The 19,495-nt window shown below is 32.4% G+C and overlaps 1 protein-coding gene across 1 annotated transcript; it reads left to right on the top strand.

Annotated features, from left to right (window-relative positions):
- Positions 1 to 968: 968 nt before the first annotated feature.
- MS3_00009591 (uncharacterized protein) lies at positions 969 to 18,238 on the top strand. Its single transcript, XM_035731297.2, has 8 exons — positions 969 to 1,306; positions 3,167 to 3,329; positions 5,732 to 5,835; positions 7,373 to 7,447; positions 12,395 to 12,499; positions 13,905 to 13,989; positions 15,882 to 16,069; positions 17,716 to 18,238. Exons 1-8 carry the CDS (start codon positions 1,253 to 1,255, stop codon positions 17,758 to 17,760), a joined length of 819 nt encoding a protein of 272 aa, XP_035588153.2. The 5' UTR covers positions 969 to 1,252; the 3' UTR covers positions 17,761 to 18,238.
- The last annotated feature ends 1,257 nt before the right edge of the window (positions 18,239 to 19,495 follow it).

The following is a 19,495-nucleotide window of genomic DNA, read 5'->3' as shown; positions in this document are numbered from 1 at the left end:
CTTTCCTAATAAATAAGAAAACTCTGAACAGTTTTAGCAACTACTGAAACGTAGATACTAAAGGTTTTAAATAAATGAACGTAACTTAAACTATCATCTCTGTTATCATCTGCAAGATTTGAGTCTAAAGCCAAATTTAAACTAACTATTGGAAAGAAAGTAAAAATCCTGAAAAGTCATGAATCATAGATTTTACAAGTAAAAGCTTCAAAAATTACATGTCAGTCGGTCAATAGTAACAAATATCATGTTGTGTACTCTGCAGAGTGGCACTCGGTCAGTTGGTTGATATAATTCAATTAGATCTATGAACTAAAGGACATGATTTTAGTCCTACAAATCAGTCGTAAGTTAGAATAGTGATAACATTTTCGAGTTTACCATTAGATAATGTTGGTTCATAGTTCACATGGTAAATAATTTGCTCGAAGGCAAAACTTATTGACTTGCTTTGTATTACAATGGAAAAATTGAAATATTAACAATTAGCTCAGCTTATAACAGATAAAGTCGACACTACTACAGATTAATCATCAGAAGAAATTTATAATTCGGTAAATTAAAGGAACCGATAGGTTGTAATAAGATTCATAAATCATCAAATTAGTGGGAAAAAACAAACAGAGGATTTCTAACAAAAGATCTTACATTCACAATTGATGTTGTTTACTTGTATCTTTCGATTGTTATTTAGATCTACAAGTGATCAGTCTCATATTGGCATATGCACATCCTGTGCAGACTGCTTTGATATTGCTTTAGATCACATGCATTATAACCAAAGATGGATAATAGCTAACGAAAGGTACTGTGTTCCAGTCCCAGAGTGAACATCAACTCTATGATTGCAGATACATCCAACTGACGAGTCCCAAATAGGATGAAACGTGCGTCCTGAACTCCACTGCTAGCCACTATCCATCTTTGTTTAAAAAATCTAACAGATTTGATAAAAAAATAAACATTGAGGAAAAATTAACGAATGATTGTGATTATTCGTAATGATATTTCATGAAATTGTAATTTATCCCTCTGAATGAACAATCCTAAAGTGTCTATTGTTTAAGTGTTTGTTAAAGGGATCGCAGTTGAATTTATTCGATAGTAAAGTTTTTTTGATTCGAGCTTGAATGTATTCTATGCTACAGCGGTCCATTTCCCCTTTTTGAATTAAGATTTTATTCTATCATGTTTATTGTTTTTACAAATATTAATATAAAAGACATTTTATTAAATTCATCTAGATTAAATAATGGCAAACATACTATTTACACTTGTATTGTTTTCTGTGAACGTTATAGTTGGGGTAAGTGAATACAATATATTTCTGATTTTGAGTTATGGAAAAGACATTTTTCATTGTCGTTATGAAATGATGAACCCATTTGCTGTGGTGTATTAAAACTGAGGATTGGGAACATAGTAAGACTGCAAATAGTTGACCATTTTGCATGTATACTATGTGTTTTAGGCAATAATTGATATTTCAATGGGTTTGTTTTGGGATAATTGAGACAGGTAGCTAAGTGACAATGTTTGGAGTGAAATTCGAGTCTCAGAGTGAATATCAACCCTGTAATGCAGGGATACTTAGTTGACGAGTCCATAATAAAGTGAAACTCACGTCTTGGATTCCAATGCTAGCTATCAAGTGGGATAAGTGTCAAACTCGTTGAAGAACTACTTATGAGCACATGAGTTACTGACAAATATAGAAATAGATAAAATAAGAAGTTAAGAGCAGTCAGATTGTCATGAATCTAATCCTTAAGACTTGGCCTAAGCTATGAAAGAAAACTTGAATATTTTGACCACTCTGTTCGAGTTACTGTAACCCTACATTACATGAATCAAAGCTATTTTGTAAGTAAATGCCACGAATGTGTTCGTGTCAGCATATTTGCAGCTGTATACTTTAGTTATACACAGTGTGTAAAATGTTACATTAGAAATTACTCAGATTATTACGAAGTATTGGTGTTTACTTTTCGTTATTCACTCTCATCCATGATAAGTTAATAATATTGAGATGTTAAACAAATAAACAATGCTCGATAGTACATCCATTTGTTATAGTAGAAAACCATTAACTGAAACTGGTGATTTATCAACTCCTTTACTGAGACACCATAATGTTTAGTGTAAAATTTCTACCGAAAGATTGGGTAACATATGATTGGATCATACTTAAATAAGCTTCATTTATACTTGTTTTACTGGATAACAATAATAATAAAAGTGATTATTATTATAAGCTTATCGATTAGACATCCAGTATGCTAATTCTTAATTAATTGGATATTTCCAGCCTTAATGACGCTAATTGTGACAAAAGCTTTATAAATTTATAAAGGATCATAGGAAAGGAATAAGCTGATTTTATTAACCAAAAGTATATTGTGGTGGAATCCGGTTGACTGATAAAAGCTAGGGTGGGATAGAACATCAAGAACTAGAATGTACTACATGATTAGTTTATCCTAAATTGAGACTTCTAAACAGTATGCGAATGTCCTGTGTTGGTCTGAAATTATTTTCCCATGAGATGATAAATTAACCAGTGTAGCAGCAGCCTATGCAACAGTAAGCCTCAACATACACAAGGAAAAAAACCAAGATCCTCGAATACAACAGGGAGAACACCGACCAAATCACACTCGATGGAGAAACTCTCGAACAGGTAGAAAATTTCACGTACACGCACAGCATCATCGACGTGGGTATTGGGTAGGACATACATTTCGAAAACCATCAAACTGCATCACGAGGTGAGTGCTCACTTGGAGTGCTGAAGGAGGACGAAAAAGAGGAAGGTCGAAGAATACACTGCGTCTGGAATTGGAAGCAGACATAAGAACGATTAATCGCAACCGGAAAGGACAGAGTTCGATGGAGAATGCTGATGGGTGGCCTATGCTCCTCCACGAGGGTAACGGGCGTAACTAAGTAGGGGATGGTGGGTGAATAGGCGATATTATTTTCTCCTGTTCAATCTTTGTAGAATTATTGAAAGTTTATGTTTACTGCAGAGAATACCACTTCTAAGTCGACAATTAAAATCATCACTCATGTATTTGACTCAATGTTACAATGATGAATTATTTGTTTTAAAAGTTTCATAGTATAATTTATTCTATTTTTAATTTATTTCTATTCAATTCTGTAGATAGTTGGATTAGCCTTAGCTATAATTGGTGGTTTAATGACCTTTTCAAGATCTGCAACTACACGAACATTTGGTGAAATATGGGGTAGATATCTTGAGAAAATGAATTTATCAAATTCATCCATTGAACAAACTATTGCTGATGCCACATTAAAAATGAGTGGTAAGCTGCTTTTTCTAGAACTAATTAAAATGTAATTAATTATACTATTCAGTGGTCTAAATCAAAATAAATGAAGTAATGTATAAACCTGTAACTTGTTAGTTTGAAGTTGAGTGCTTTAGCTACTAAACTAATCAGTCAGTCAGTCGTAAGCAACGTATGACATGTCATATATATGCATCGGTTCAAGTTTTCAGACAACATAAGCTCAGTGAGATGGCATAATCTTGATGTATACTAAGATAGTAGAATAAAAGGTTTAAAGTATATTTTAGTGAAGAAAATGAATGAATGCATCTGGGACATTGAAACTGATTCTTAGTCATGTCACCAAAAGTTCAAAGCCATCAGATATGATAATTGCTCGGATCACAACCAGGTAGTTTACACTTACCAAAATGACTTTTCGTTACACACTACATTTCTCATATGCCCTACAGCAAATACTTATTTTAAACATTGCTACCATGATTGGGTGACCTATTTAGTACACAGTTAACCGGAGAACCACGTATTTATTTATATTCAATAATTCTGATGTTCGGTTATGTTTCCTTGAATTAGCTTGAACCAGTTTTCTGAGCGAGACGCTAGATATACTTAAAATTCAATGGCTGAAATTTTACAAAAATATTCTTCCTTTTTAGTGTTTTACCTTAACACAGCACCCAGATACTGTTAAACTATTCGTTCAAATTTTGACGAAAGTTCTGATACAAAATGACTTAGTTTAACATTGATTGATACCGACAGTATGTCTTGATTTGGGAGCCCACGGTTTTCTCCCGAATTATTCTTACACAAGCGAACGTCAAGTTTCAACGTAGGGACATGCTTAGTACATGTCTTAACCATCTCAGTTGATGAACATTCACAATCTTATCAACCGATTTACTACATTCATCTATTATCCTCAAAATTGTTCAGTAAATGGTCCCAACGTACTCAAACAATGCATAGAAGACATTTGATTAAACACTAGTAGCCTACAATATTGTGTATTTTTAGAGAGTACGTTTCACATCCATAAAATAGAACAAGGTGAACGTCCGCACAGTAAGCTTCTCTTTTGGTTGGCAAATGTAAGTCTAGTCTGATCCGAAAGTGACGTGAATTATCGGAGGCCAAGATGGCCTTTCGAATCCATGCCAAGATTTAATCAGACACCATCCCAAAAAGACTTATGAAGTAGTCAAACAATAAACTACGGATCTACTCTTTCTAGCATATTCAATCATAATGTAATTAATATCAGTAGTTGTATTAATATCGGTATTATTATTGTAATGGGACAATTCAAGCAGTTGGAACGGGATCAATAATTTTTCTAGCGAAATCGATCTCAAAATACCAATTAACCTAACTTTCAAAGATAAGACCACTAATGAAATGATTGAATGAGTACCTTTATCTGGAATTGAAATATTTAATCAGGTTCATAAAGTTGAAAGACTTTTTGAATGAGAAGCACTGAGTAAACAAAAATGGGATAGATATAGCAAGATAACCCATTAGACTGAACTACTGTTCATCATACAAATTATGAAGAATTCCATCCAACCTTTTATATGGTTCGATATCATACGTCTTACATCTAATGGAAGAAGTGGGAACTCACACAATTGAACGTAATTTATTCATCTATGGTAAGATAATACAGCTTTTGTCTTTACAGTGACGAATAGGGTGGTTAAAAGACTACTGTGAGATTATACTTGTTACCACGCTTTATCTATGGCAGAACCAAAACATACATCCGTGAATCAAAGAGCCACTGTGTTATTCAACAATTAGTTTTGTGTTACTTCTTAACTGTGAAACGGTAGTTTGAAGTCAGGATAGATATTCACACTTCTGGTAATGTGATTGTGAATGTCTTTAATTAAGTGTTACTGACGAAGATATGGACTTTGTGCTCGAGGTTTACGTGGTAATTATAGTTTATGGTTGAGAAAATAAGATGGTAAGGCTCAAAATAAATCACCAATGGACAGATATCTTCATTTTCTATTACTATTTGGACTTTAATTTTCAATATTATTTTCCATCTTTTATTCCATTAACAGTAAGTACTAAACCGAACAATTGATTGATTTTTTAAGAATGTAGGTTCTTTTCGAGATGACAAAAACCTTTTTATTGAGAACTGCCCAAGAAGTACAATCTTTCTTCTGGTCATCTGACTCCTCGCTTAGCTACTAATTGTTGCTTTACAAAAATGATTGATGAGTTATTCTTAGCAACTGTTGGAACAAAACAAAATAACATTGAGTTGAGTATCAGCGAACGACCGCTTTACACCATATAACTTTTGTTACGCTTTTACATAAGTATAGTTCTACAAAAATAGATCAATGTTTAATCTAACATTCATTTTAATATATTTTTTTTGTTTTTATCAGGTCATTACAGTCGACCTATATTTGCTATTGGTTTGATTATACTTATAATTTGTATCGCTGGAATTTTGGGATCATGTTGTAAAAGTTCATTATGTTTAAAAATTGTAAGTACATTGTTTTAGTCTATTGAAATAATGAGGAACATATTATTGTTAATTAGTATGTAATGATATAAAACGTAACCAAGTGTTGAATACTTAATAAAACAGGAGGTTTACAGGATGATATTAACAGCGTAATGTTTGGAAACCAAAGAGCGCTTGATGGTTATTTCGTCAAATTCTATGGCTCTCCACAATACTTTTAGAATTTAAACGAAAAACTTTGTCTTTCAGCTAACATGCTACTTGATACGTTTGTGTATCAAATGAACAATTCCGAACGCTGACTTGGGTAACAATAAAAAAGTGTATTGTTATATCCCGACTAGAATAAAGGATGGTGACTGTTGGGATCTATTTATGGTCTAATACTATACATATATTTTTATTGTATAATGGCTAAGTAACTAAAATATACATATTCATGTTCCTCTGTGTAAAAGATTTATTTTGATCCATGAACTGTTATCATACGATTTACCGTTCTTGAGTTATACACAGTCTAGTAATTACAGTCCCCCACATTCACAGCCACTTCTGGCTAGATCGCGTACAAATGTTGTTCCCTATTTTGTGGTGTGGTGATGTGGTCTGTCTGGTTTATACATAAACCCAGTATGTTTGAAATACATGATTCATATCGCGGAGCTGTGGATTGGTGTTCTGAACTCAACAGGCATGACTAGGTAGGAAGAAGGACCGATAATGACTGTAGACCGCTCGTACGAGTTTTATGCGTGATTGGTCCAGTCGATAAATCACTGTTCTCTAATTGGCGGTATCATTACATCATATATTATTAGGACACATGGCTACAAGTTATAACATGTATCCCACTCGTGAACTGAAGACAGAAGTTATACATTGTTCAGAATATTTACTCCACCAACAAAAATCAAGATTCATTGATTTGCAAAAGTAGTTTGAATTCTACCGTTGGTGATGTTAATCGGTCTTTTAAGATTACCTAGCGTACAACTCTCGTATATAAATACATATATAATACTGTTAGGCACAGAATAACAAAATACTATACTAAAACGTAAGTAAATTAATAGGATAACAGAGTGTTTCTAAGCACACACAAAAAAACAACAACGGGTGGCTAACAATAATGGAAACTGAGCAAAAGAAAGCTAAATTCATATTTAAACGGAATAAATTACAAGATATGAATCTACAAATTCTTTTAATGATTTAACAGTATAGATTTCAAATTTCAATCAGTGACTATCATCCACATCTATTTCCCCTCCAATATGGTTAATAATGATATGATATCCATTGATAATAATTGAATTGATCAACGTTGATAAGTGACTAATTTGTAAGTTGTAATCTCTAGCAATTCAATACAAATAATATAACAACTGTGCCTTTTCAGAAATAATAATACATAGACAAAATATAATTAGTCAACTCTTCAGATTATGTAACCATTTTCTTAAACTTCATATACATATATGAGGGGTTCTTTTGTTGCTATATCAACAAGAATGGTCTAAAATCTGGTTAAATCTTCTTTTTTTTTAAATTTTAGTACATTACAGCCATTTCTATCATCATTATTACACATATCATTATATTGATCGTTTATTTTGCAAGAAAACAAGTCGTAAGTCATGAAAATATAAAAAAGGGAACAATATCAACTTTTTTTCTTTGCCTATTGAATAATATGTCTTTCTAAACTTATACTTCTCTCAGCTAGATGATTCGATCTCTTATTTTATGCGAAAATTGAGATTTTCACTTATTCCTCAATTACTATTTTTGATCATCCTGAATTCATTTGTACTTGTATTCACGTTGACTGTCTTTATCGCTTGGTCTTTGACTTTGTGATTAGTTAACTTTACATCGATGTGCCTGTTAGTTGCTAATTCATCTGAAGGTTATGCTGCTAAGAATCCTCTAAGACTCTCAGAGTATCCCTATCCAGAATTTCAATATTTCATGAAACAAATTCATGTCCGTTGTTGTCTGAATACACTGATTTCAGTGGTAGCATACCATGATGTTTCATAGCTAATCCATGTTCATTTCTGCCTAAATGAAATGAACGCTTGTTTTGTCCAATGCAATATTTATCACAGTTTGTATCATTTTATTTATAGATTTTTAATTTGTCATCTTTGCTATTATGTATTTTGATATGCATAAAGCAGAATGAAGTGATTATGCTGATTAGTAAACAACGTTGATCCTAAAGACCTTCAGAATCCTTGTAATGCTTTTGGAGACCTTACTCGGATCTGATAGTGGGATCTTTTTCTTGTTGTCCGGGATTAGTTTTGTAATATCATTATATAAACATCTTTTGATAAGGTTGTAGGTATAGTCATTCTTATGGAAAATGTGCTTCTTCAATGAAGAAAGTACTATAGTGGGTTTTAGCTCTTCTAAACAGTGTCTGGATATGTAATTTACCTCTTGGGCTATTAAATTTTAAAGCGCACAGTAACTATTGCTACTGTTTCAATAATATAATCATAATCACAGTGCGGCCTGAGGCTAATATACATCAATTTAAGCTATCATATTTTACATTGGCATAGTGAGATAAAACTGATAATTTGGATGAAAAAGAAGTCAGTGTAGTAATATTAGTAGCATTAGTAATAGTAATGTGAGTAATAGTCATAGCATCAATAAAAGTAACCGAGTCTAAATATAATGTTACTGATGACCGAAATCAAAATTTCACTTTTGCCCACCAGTTATTATCGTGATTCCACAAATAATTATTATTGGTTTTTTACTTGTTATTTAGTTCCAATTCTTAATAGATATTCAGATTGACTCTTAAATAGTCAATCATTTATAACTCAGGACCTGACATGTATTATCATCGGTTCACGTTGCCCCGCAACTTCGGAACAAGATGATAAAACTATATAGGAAAATTACATGGTAGTAGAAGGAATAACATTATCGAGAGTAGTAGAAACGATGGGGAGGGTGAACATTTTTATTCGAGAAACACAAGCAAATGTGTGGAATGAAAAGAATAGATCTTTGTTATAGTGACCTATTCTGAGCAATGTCATCAAATCGATTTTGAAAAAGAGTAGGGAAAAGACACGAATCAATAATTCTATAAGCTCTTAGAATTCAACTACATAGTTTGAATTTCGTCACATTTTGATATTCACTTGAAGAATTACTGAGATCCAAGAATTATTGAGTTTACTTGTAGTGTTGAACTAATAAGAATGAAGGACACACTTACACCATATGAGCTCAAAAACCAAACCATTTCGGCTGCTTTACGATTACAATAATTCGTAATTTGATGGTTCACATTGCGAGAACTAGTCATTTGAGAAGTCCCTTTATATGACATTTTGTTGGGAATAAGAATAATTATCATGAACAACTATCCATCTTTGTTTATAAACCTTGTGATCTAAGGCAATATTGAAGAAGTCCGCATAGGATTCACATATGCCAACGAGAGACTGATCAATTACTGTCCTAAATAACAATGGGGAGATACAAGTAAAAACGACATCAAGTGAATTTAGTATGAACAACAGTTTAAAGTTTTTCTACAAATCAACAATTAGAAAGGATTCGACATCGATCCTACAGATAGATTCTTATACCACATGTTAGTAACTAATGTTATACCCTGATCATAGTCCTAACTGAATTTTATGGATCACAGTGTATAATGTGCTATGTCTTATATCACTGAATGACTTAAGATTTCTTTCAATGATTTGAAGACAATAGATTAGCTTAATGCAATCAACCATTTAACTTCTACATTAAGATGAAAGCAATGAATTTCTTAAATAAATTTTATTAAATGTATGATGAGAACATACAGGTTGATGTAACTGATCTTCTTTTTTTTGTAAATTAAACAAATAAATAAATATGAAACGATTCGGCATCAATTCTGATGATGTCAGTTGTTATTATTTACACAGTATCATATTTTTAAATGTACACATAATGAATATTAATATTCTCTCCCTTTCTCTCTGTGTATCTTCCGTCTCTTTCCATCTTTGTGATCTACTTCACTATCAACGGTAATGATGAGACTCAAAGCAAACCTTTTGATGAATACAAGCTTTACTGGTGAGACTATAATTTATGAAAGAACCAATCACGTTTAAGATAATAGGTCTCGGATTTTGGCGTGAAATTCACTCATCCATTTGAATAAATAGAGTTTTGGCATTTTAACTGATGTCAGTTCGTGATGAAAACCCGAAATCTAATTTCTAACTTTAATCATCAACTGTAGATTATAATTGTAATTTCTCACACTGGTTTATAACCCTCATTTGGTCCTGATTATTAAGTGGACACTCTCAAGGTCAGTCTCACAGGTCGTCCATAAATTATAGTCTCACTTATATTGTAATGGATGAGAACTTAGGTGAAGACAATTAATTTATTATTTCATATATGAAATTACAGAATATGACAACTGTACATTAGATGCTTTGTTGCAAACCTTCCATCAATTGTCCTTTATATTCTATTTAATTCTTACAATTCACAATTCCTTCCTATTTCTTTTTCTGTTTTTCTCAACTCGAACTTCTTAGCCTTTTGATGTCATACATTTTGAGTTCTGATTGGTGTTACATACTATTTATGTCGACAGACATAAGTAGCATGCGCCACAGTATTATTAAACCTCTGTAGATTAATAACCCCATTCTTTAAATCAAACTCAACTATTGTCTTTTTACGGTAATCAGTAAACTATTCTATTATACCATAAGTAAATTTTTAAATTTTTTGGAGATGCTTTTCTGTTAAGTTTAAAGGTGATTTTCATCCAGAACTGGGTTCAACTACAGGTGATTGGTAATGCAGGTACTATGATGTATTTAACTTGTCTTGGGGAGAGACTTCGCAGCACTTGTCGCCCTCGACCAATACGAGATTGGGCTTTAAATTTTTCAATTTTTATCTAAATGTGGTATCTTCACATCATTGAGTCTTAATTAAACTGTTTATAATCTCAATTGCAAAGAATTTGCGACTTCACTAGTGATTAAGTTAAAGATAAATCTTTCGAATTTGTAGTGCGAATTCGTGACATGTAAAGCCAACCAATTTGTAAGTGAAATCTGTTTCTCAAGAAATAACTCAGTCAACAAATATTCACTTATTGAATTGGTGACGTATTTTAATTTTTCCGCCCATATATATTCTGATGAACTGTAATTCTAACCAATACTGTACATTCACAGTTACTAGTGACTGGTATGTGCTTCATGCATGTAAAGCCTCGTTGGTCAATGAAAATTCACAGCATTATGAAAAGACATAAAATGTATGTCAGGTACTGTACGCTGATCCCAGTATTACTCAGTATTCTGTTGCGCCATTAATGAGCACTAGTTAGAAGACCACTGGGATAAAATACCAGTAAAAAGAACTTGATGAATATTGTATGTGTGGTAATAATAATAACTAATGGTAGTAATAAGGAATACTCAATTCAGTACTGAGTGCTTAATTATAGTAAAGAAGTGATTACTCACATACTTAAGCCTGTTACTCCCAATGGAACACAGGCCGCCGTCCAGCATTCTCCAACCCACTCTGTCCTGGGCCTTCCTTTCTAGTTCTATCCAATTCTTGTTTATTCTTCTCATGTCTGTCTCCATTTCTCGTCGTAATGTGTTCTTTTGTCCTCATCTTCTCCTTTGGCCTTGGGGATTTCAACTGAGGAGTTGTCTTGTAACGCGGTTGGGTGCTTTTCTCATTGTACATCCTGTCCACATCCAACGCTTCTTCCTGATTTTTTCCTCCACTGGGATCTGGTTTGTTCTCTCTCACAATAGGATGTTGGTGATAGTGTCTGACCAACTAATTGAAAGTATTTTGCGTAGACAACTGTTAATAAACACTTGTGTGTTCTGGATGTTGGCTTTCGTAGTTCTCCAAGTTTCCGCCCCATACAGTACAACTGTCTTGACATTTGTATTGAAAATCCTGAATTAGTTGTTGGTTGACAGACAATTGTTTTGAGTTCTAGATGTTCTTCAGTTGTAGATATGCTGCTCTTGCTTTACCGATCCTCACATGAACTTATGAAATGTCAAAAATTCAATTTTTTGCTCCTATGTACATAAAAAAGTTATATTATTACTATTAGATGATAAAGAAGATTTTTAGCTCAGCTATGATGTTTCGACCATTGTTATTTTCTCTTAGTTAAACGGTTTAATTGAAGAACATTGATCGTCATTGTCCAGGATGACAATGCAAGTTTGAATAGGCCTCTATTGCTACTCAGAATGAAAATGTTCACTACTATATATATATATATATATATATATATATATATATATATATATATATATATATATATATATATATATATATATATTCCTTTAACCTGTCACAGGATTCTATTATCTACGGGAACTTTAAGAAGTTTATTTTAATCAATAAACTCTTTTTTAAACCAAAACATCCCATTGATCAGTGATCATAATGAATTCAGTCAGGATTTAGTTTGATCTTAATCGCCAACATAGTTTTCTTCCTTTTTATTTTTTTCCTTTTGTATGTTTTATAACAGCCTCATACATTCCTAATTCAGTTTTTGAATTATTCAATTCATGATTATATAAGTATTTCCAGTGGTGATCCGAATAGTATCTTAATGGGTCTTATCATGATGAAGGTAGGTGTTTATTTTTTACAGAAATCGAATAGCATTTACCAGACTTATTATTATATTTGTTAATATAAGAGGTTTGTAAAGATTATTTATGTCACTGAGTAATTTTATTCAGATAACCATTGTAAATAAGAAAACAATGGACAGTTATTTTGTCTTATTTTGGGATATTTTAACAATGTTCACCTACTGCCACTACTGGGATCGAAGTGACTGAAGTTAGAAATCCAATCCTTTAGAGATCAGCTCAATGATCTGAAAGTTAACTGCTTGTCTTGAGGCTTTAAGAGCATTAAGTTGATCTCTAGTGATTTTGTGCATCCTCACTTCTGAATAATCTCACATTGAGACAATACATGTGTCAATTGCTTCCTAGTTTTTAATATTTGTCTAACGATAATCAGTCAGTGATTTAGATTACAAATTGAATTGATTCAATGTATTGTTCGGCTATTACTTCGTAACATTTTAGTAACCCAAATAAACATAATTATTTATTCTTATCTAAACACATAAACATTATTACAAGGAGGCACTAAATAGATATGTATCACATAAGTCATTCGATTTGTGTGAAGGCTGAGATACTACCCGGGTGCCCAAACCGAAGCAGGTACCGAAATAAAACTTCAAGAGAAGTTATTGTGCTGTTAAATTCCAAATAAATATTCTATGTAACTTTTAAAGATTTATTAGTGTTTCAAAAGATGTGAGCAGTGAACTTGGCTAAATGGATAGTTCATTCAATAATAGCTAGCCTACATTTAAATTTTACTAATCATGCAAAACTGTCATCTATGCACAACTGTGCATTTATGAACCGTAGGTAACACCTACAGTAATAATGGTCTTCATAGTTATCCAATGTTCATAAAGTTCAAAAATAAGTTGTATCATAAACATCTATCACCTGGAGAATGATTTGTAAACCTTAGAAGAACCGAATAGCTTCGATAGAAAACAATCATCGTATTTTAAAAATAAAACAAAGAACTAAATGATGCGCAATCAAGCCTCAATGTATTTGGTCATCACAACCAGCACATCATATTGAAGTCTTTCAATTGCAATTCATTATTTTGCTTTTCACAATTCAGTCAATTCAATCAATCAAAATTATTGATAGATTACTGTCTTATAAATGTAGTTCATTAGTCAAGTCTTGTTAACTGAACGTTAATAAAGAAGGAACGAATTGAGCGAAGAAATTTCTTTTCAATTCGCTTAATTCGTTCTTTCTTTATTTACCAAATGGCAAAATGGGAATTTGCACTATATTGAACGTTAATAATCCATCTGAAAGCTATTCACTAGTAAACTTCACGATTGTAGTTTGATTAAAATATTATCGAATCTGTAAATAATTTTTGTCAATTTCCGTTCAGATTTTTAATCTGTTCTTTTTCAGTTAAATTGTTGTGGAGCCCGAAATGGAAGTGATTTTTACCACCCAGTTAAATTTAACAGGACGGATGTTTGGAATGGTGTAACATGTAAATTAAACTTTAAAGATTTAATTTATAAATTCACTTGATGTTGTTTACTTACATCTTCCCATTGTTATTTAGGACTGCAATTGATCAGTCTCTTATTGGCATATATGCATACTATGCGAACTGCTTCGATATTGCCTTAATTCAAAGGCATTATAAGCAAAGATGGATAGTGGCTAGCAGTGGAATCTAGTTTGACTCGCGTTTCGACCTATTTGGGACTCGTCAGCTGGATGTATCCAGAGTGAACACCAACTCTGTGATGCAGGTACATCTAGCTGACGAGTCCCAAATAAGACAAAACGCGTATTCTTGATTCCACGACTAACCACTATACATCTTTGATTTGATTTATACTTAATTATTATTATTATTCAAAAACTGTTAGTAGATTAATTTTGTGACATCTTGTGAATCATCATCTAATGAGCATTTAAACAGCTTTTTTTATCACAATTGATTGATCACTGGGTGGTGATCAATGTCATGTGTGTCAAGTCCTTCTTAGTGTTGATCGAATGATATCGACCAGGTTGCAATGTGGTCACTAGTCTAGGTGACTCGACATTGTGTGTACTATGTTGAGATGAGATGGTTGTTGGAGGTAGTCAACAGGAAACCCTGGACCAAGGTTTCTTGCTGCTTGGCACTCGTCTAAATCTTTGTTTAGAAATATCTTAGATTTCTTGAACATGTTCCAAAAAGCCTCAGAACAAGAGAAGGAAAGACTCTAAACAGTGCGATCACCAAACACTTCTTGGATACAGGACATCAGGTAGGTGCCTTTCAATCTTTTATGGTGATTGGTAAGCAGCCAAACTTCAGTCTTCTGAAGTTTGCTGAAGCCGTTGCTATCAGGCGTCAAAAATCAAACTTGTGTGTTCAAAAGGAAATGGTTATTAATCTTTCCTTGCCTTGGTGACAAATATTCCTTCGCTACATCCTAAAATGTTTTTTTCTCTTTTCCTTTAAACTCTTTCTTACATTTATTACATCATTGGGTTTTATTTCAACTATCTTCCAAATTAATAATCTTATTTTAATTAACTGGTCTCTATTCACTATATTCCTATAAATGTTTACTCATTATATAATCATTTGTTTTAGGCCGTTTGTACTGTTGTCACAGTCAATATTGTAGAATGTTGTTTCACATAAGATACATATATTTACAACATTCAGTCTATTTAATTTACTTACACCCTTGCTATACTATACTAATGTGTCTTCAATATAACTTCCAACCAAACTCTTTCATGTAAGTAATTTAAACCCATTATGTAACTGTGACTTTTAAATATCACAAGTTGTAAGTAGCTGACGATAGCCAAATCAAATAAAATGAATTCATGCTATTCTCACAGACTGAAATCATGAGTCAATTGAAGCTAAACCACCATGGAAAACCTGGAAGCACTGGACGGCCGTTTCGTCCTAGCATGGGACTCCTCAATTAACTCATGATTTCAATCTGTGAAATTTCTAAAATCTCCACAAACCCCTTCTGATCATGCTATTCTGTTAGAATCTTTTATTCTTACTCTTTTCAAAATGATAAAGGAAACTATGTGTGTATGAAATTTCAGCTGTTTAGTGTTGGATTATCATTTTTATAACCAAAATAATTCAGCACTAATGTGTACCGTTTGATAGGATATAGTTAAAAGATCAGTTCCTTTAGATTAACAAATCAGCTATCTATTTTACTGATAAACATCAATTAAAATGTCTATAAACTTTTGTTTATATTTTGCGCCACAGATGATTTAAAACAAAATGCCAATTATGATTGGTGTTTATTAAAATCTTTAAGATTTAAAAGTATATAGATTATGTTTGTTTGTTTTTTTCTTTCTTTCTTTTATTTTACTCTTTCTATTATCTATAAATAGATACACATTTGAAATATCCATTACCATGTTGTCAATTTAAAGATAATCTTGAAATACAAGGTGATACATGTCCTAACAGTTTTAGAAATTCCAATGTACATAATGGATGCTTGAAACCATTACATCAACTTTTAACATATTACGTTGATATAGCAGTTTATATCTCATTCATACTTTTATTATGTGAAGTAAGTGGGCGGTTTCATTTGATAATCGTTTTTTCTCTCTTATTAACATCTATAGATGAGAATTATCAGTTTGTTGATTGAAACAATCATCCTACTTAGTTGAGTTTCAGTAATGGAAAAATATATGATTTACACAGTATTCCTATGATTCAGTTAATTCTCTAATTGTTTATATGTTCAACTGGTTATATAATTAACTTTGCATGTTTGGAAATCAAACAAACATAGTTTGATTGAATCATTTATGAAAAAGTTTTAGGGAAATTACTTCTAGTAAGTGAATTATTTCGATTTGGTGAGACTATAATTTATGGACGACCTTTGAGCGACGCTAGATTAACCTTGAGAGTGTCCACTTAATAACCAGGACCAAATGAGAGTTAGAAATTAGTGTGAGGAATTCGAATTATGATTTACAGTTGATGATTAAGGTTAGAAATTAGATTTCAGGGTTTTCATCACGAACTGACATCAGCTATAATGCCAAAACTCTATTTATCCAAATGGATGAGTGAAAACCGAGTGATGTAACAAAATAATCCTTTTTGTATACTTAAAACTTAAGTATACAATTTCTGTATAATACTCTCAGAGTTTGTTCCTGATTTTGTTTTTAGGAACAAATAACATTAGTATTCCTAAGAAATTTGTAACTCATTACTGTCTAGTCTCTTCGAATCCAGTTAATCAATAATAAAACAGTTTAATAGGGTACATTGTACTACGAATTTAAAGAATAGTTTTTTGCTGCCAATGATTTCGTCTAGAAAGTCATTGAAAACCAGTCAGGAATTGGTGATCATTTTGTCATAGTTCTAGACTTTGTGCGGGAATGCGTACTCATCAGTGAAGTTTAAACAAGTGCTAAACCACTAACCGTTGTCAGAACACTATCATATATTCACCATATCAAACTGTAATCGATTTGCATTAAAACCTACGTACAGTTTAATATCCTTTATTGGGGCATAACTGATTCCATAGTTCAGGGTTTACCAACTAGTATTCCTAAAGTTTCATTGTGTATCAGTAATGTACTTAAACCTTATATTTGGTAAGTCAGTTTGTAAAGTGATTTATACTTTGAAGATGGTTTATATCAAGTGAAAAGAGTTTACGTTTTTACGAGTCGACTGAACTTGGAAATAATGATAATCCTTAATTTCCGCTAACCTGTTCATTTATACAGAGACTTGAATTTTTTTGAATACGATTCCGTACAGAGTTACTTCGGTATATTGAATAAGAGCATCAAATTAAATCAATAAACTATCACCCACTATTCGTTTTAGTCAATGAAATTGCTTCACTGATGTTTAAAACTTACGGTAATAAAAAATATAGAAGTAAAGGTTTCATTATGTTTTTCTATACCGTATATGGTTGAACTTCACTGAGCATGGCTTCTCGCTAGAACTTTAGGAATATTTTTAGAGACGAACAAAAATCAACAAACAATTTTTCAATCTAAGAACAGTGTGGATTATGAAGTGACTAACTAGGTAGTCAATGAAAATGTTGGAACACTCTATAGTCATATCATTTCACTTCAAAACTCTTCAATAGTGTTCACTCATCATAAAACAACTATTTCTTTAATGTGCTTTTATATTTGATGTTTTTACCCGCCCCCCCCCCTCAAACAGATCATAATACTCCTAATGGCTGTATTGATAAATAAAAAGAGATAATAACTGGATAAAAACTATTAACAAGTGGATACGTATTTAATGATAACTTCATGTAATTATCTCATCGCTAAAGGATGATATAAACAACAACAACAACAAAACAAATAAAATCAATCTTATATTGTTCATCTTTTGTTACTAACACGTTCTTGTTTGGTTTGTCCTTTTTTCTGATTCATAATGCCCATTCAATTGATAGAATATTTGATTAACATTAGAGACTGTCTTGTACACTTTAAACACTGAAGATTTTAATTTAGTAACAATAAATCGATTTACTCATCTTATTGGTTCTCATAAATATAAACCTCTTCAATATTGTTTTCTGGGTGTTTTTGTTCCCCTTTCAAAAGAATTGACAATGACAATATTGATCTATTGATGAATTTTTAAACAGTAACAATAATTTACAATGGAAATTCACTTAAAAGTTTGTGTATAAAATTACAATATAAACCAATATATAATTCTACTAGGGTTTTTTTGTTGTTGTTTATTTTTCAGCCAAACTATCAGTCTATATATTATTTATTTATTTAAACATATAAACATTAGTACAAGGAGTCACCAAACAGATATGCGCCACATAAATCATTCGATTTGAGTGAGGGATGGGATACTGTCCGGGTGCCCAAGCCGAACCAGGTGAGCTTCTTAGAGGGCCACACTCGGAGCCTTTGACTTAAAGGTTTGATCCACAAGAGAGGGGAGCGACGTAAGGAGATGCAGTCTCATGGTAGCCGGTGATCAACAATTGGTTTATACGCCATTTGTTCCTTCAGGATACTGGAGCCCATTTGCACCATTGGTTTCGAATCAGGGTTTTCCAACTTCCCCAGGTGGACTCTCTATGTCCACCAACCCCGGTTAAAGTGCCGGACATTCGCTTTTCGTCCTCTCAATTTCGTAAACAACATCCGTGGAGCGAGAAAGCAGTGAGTAGGACTTCCCTAGCAGAGGCTATATACGCGTGGCCATGTGAGAGTATTTGGAGAGGGAGAGCTGACTCTTCTCATTCACGACCGTACCAGGGCATTTGGGGGCTATGTGTGATTGATTATTAGAAGAATTAAATAAGAATAACCAGTTGTTCAGAGTTGTTTTACTGTTTAATGATATAAAACAAGTCCACTGAAAAATTTCTTCATCAATAAAGATTTGTGTGTGAGAGGAAGATAATGATTGGTTGTTTGCTAAGTCTAACAGGTACCAGATGAGTGATATACTCTCTTACCCATATTATTATTATTATCGGATTGTTGTCAGATTGTTTCCGGTTTTTGATGTGCAAATATATTTACGTTCTAGTCAGGCTCATCACATGTTCTTGTCCTGAGTTATGTTGAAATCCTGTAGAATAGATACTGGGAGAGTATCTAGTATAGATATTTGTCTAAGGCAAATTAGTGTCCCATTCGTGTAGACAAGAAAAACTGATCGTTATAACAGTATGTAAAAGAAGAAATAAGTAGTGTTCAAATGTTAGAATATATTTTCAATTATATTTAAGAAAACAAGTTACTGAAGAAGGAAAGTTAATTCAGAAAATGTTATATGCATTAGATAGGATAACTCATTTAAAATTAGTAGAGTTTATAAAAGAAACAACAGTAAAAAAGGATTTATAATTAGTAGTAATAATAACTAAGATAATAGATAATTACAGGCTGGAAACTAAAGTCATCAATAATTAATACCCTTTGGAATGCACGGAAGATGTAACTATTCAGTGCAG

The sequence above is a fragment of the Schistosoma haematobium genome, chromosome 7 (assembly GCF_000699445.3).
Source record: "Schistosoma haematobium chromosome 7, whole genome shotgun sequence".
Lineage (NCBI taxonomy): Eukaryota > Metazoa > Platyhelminthes > Trematoda > Strigeidida > Schistosomatidae > Schistosoma > Schistosoma haematobium.
Note: the sequence above shows the minus strand (reverse complement) of the source record. Positions and strands in the feature narration are given on the sequence as shown.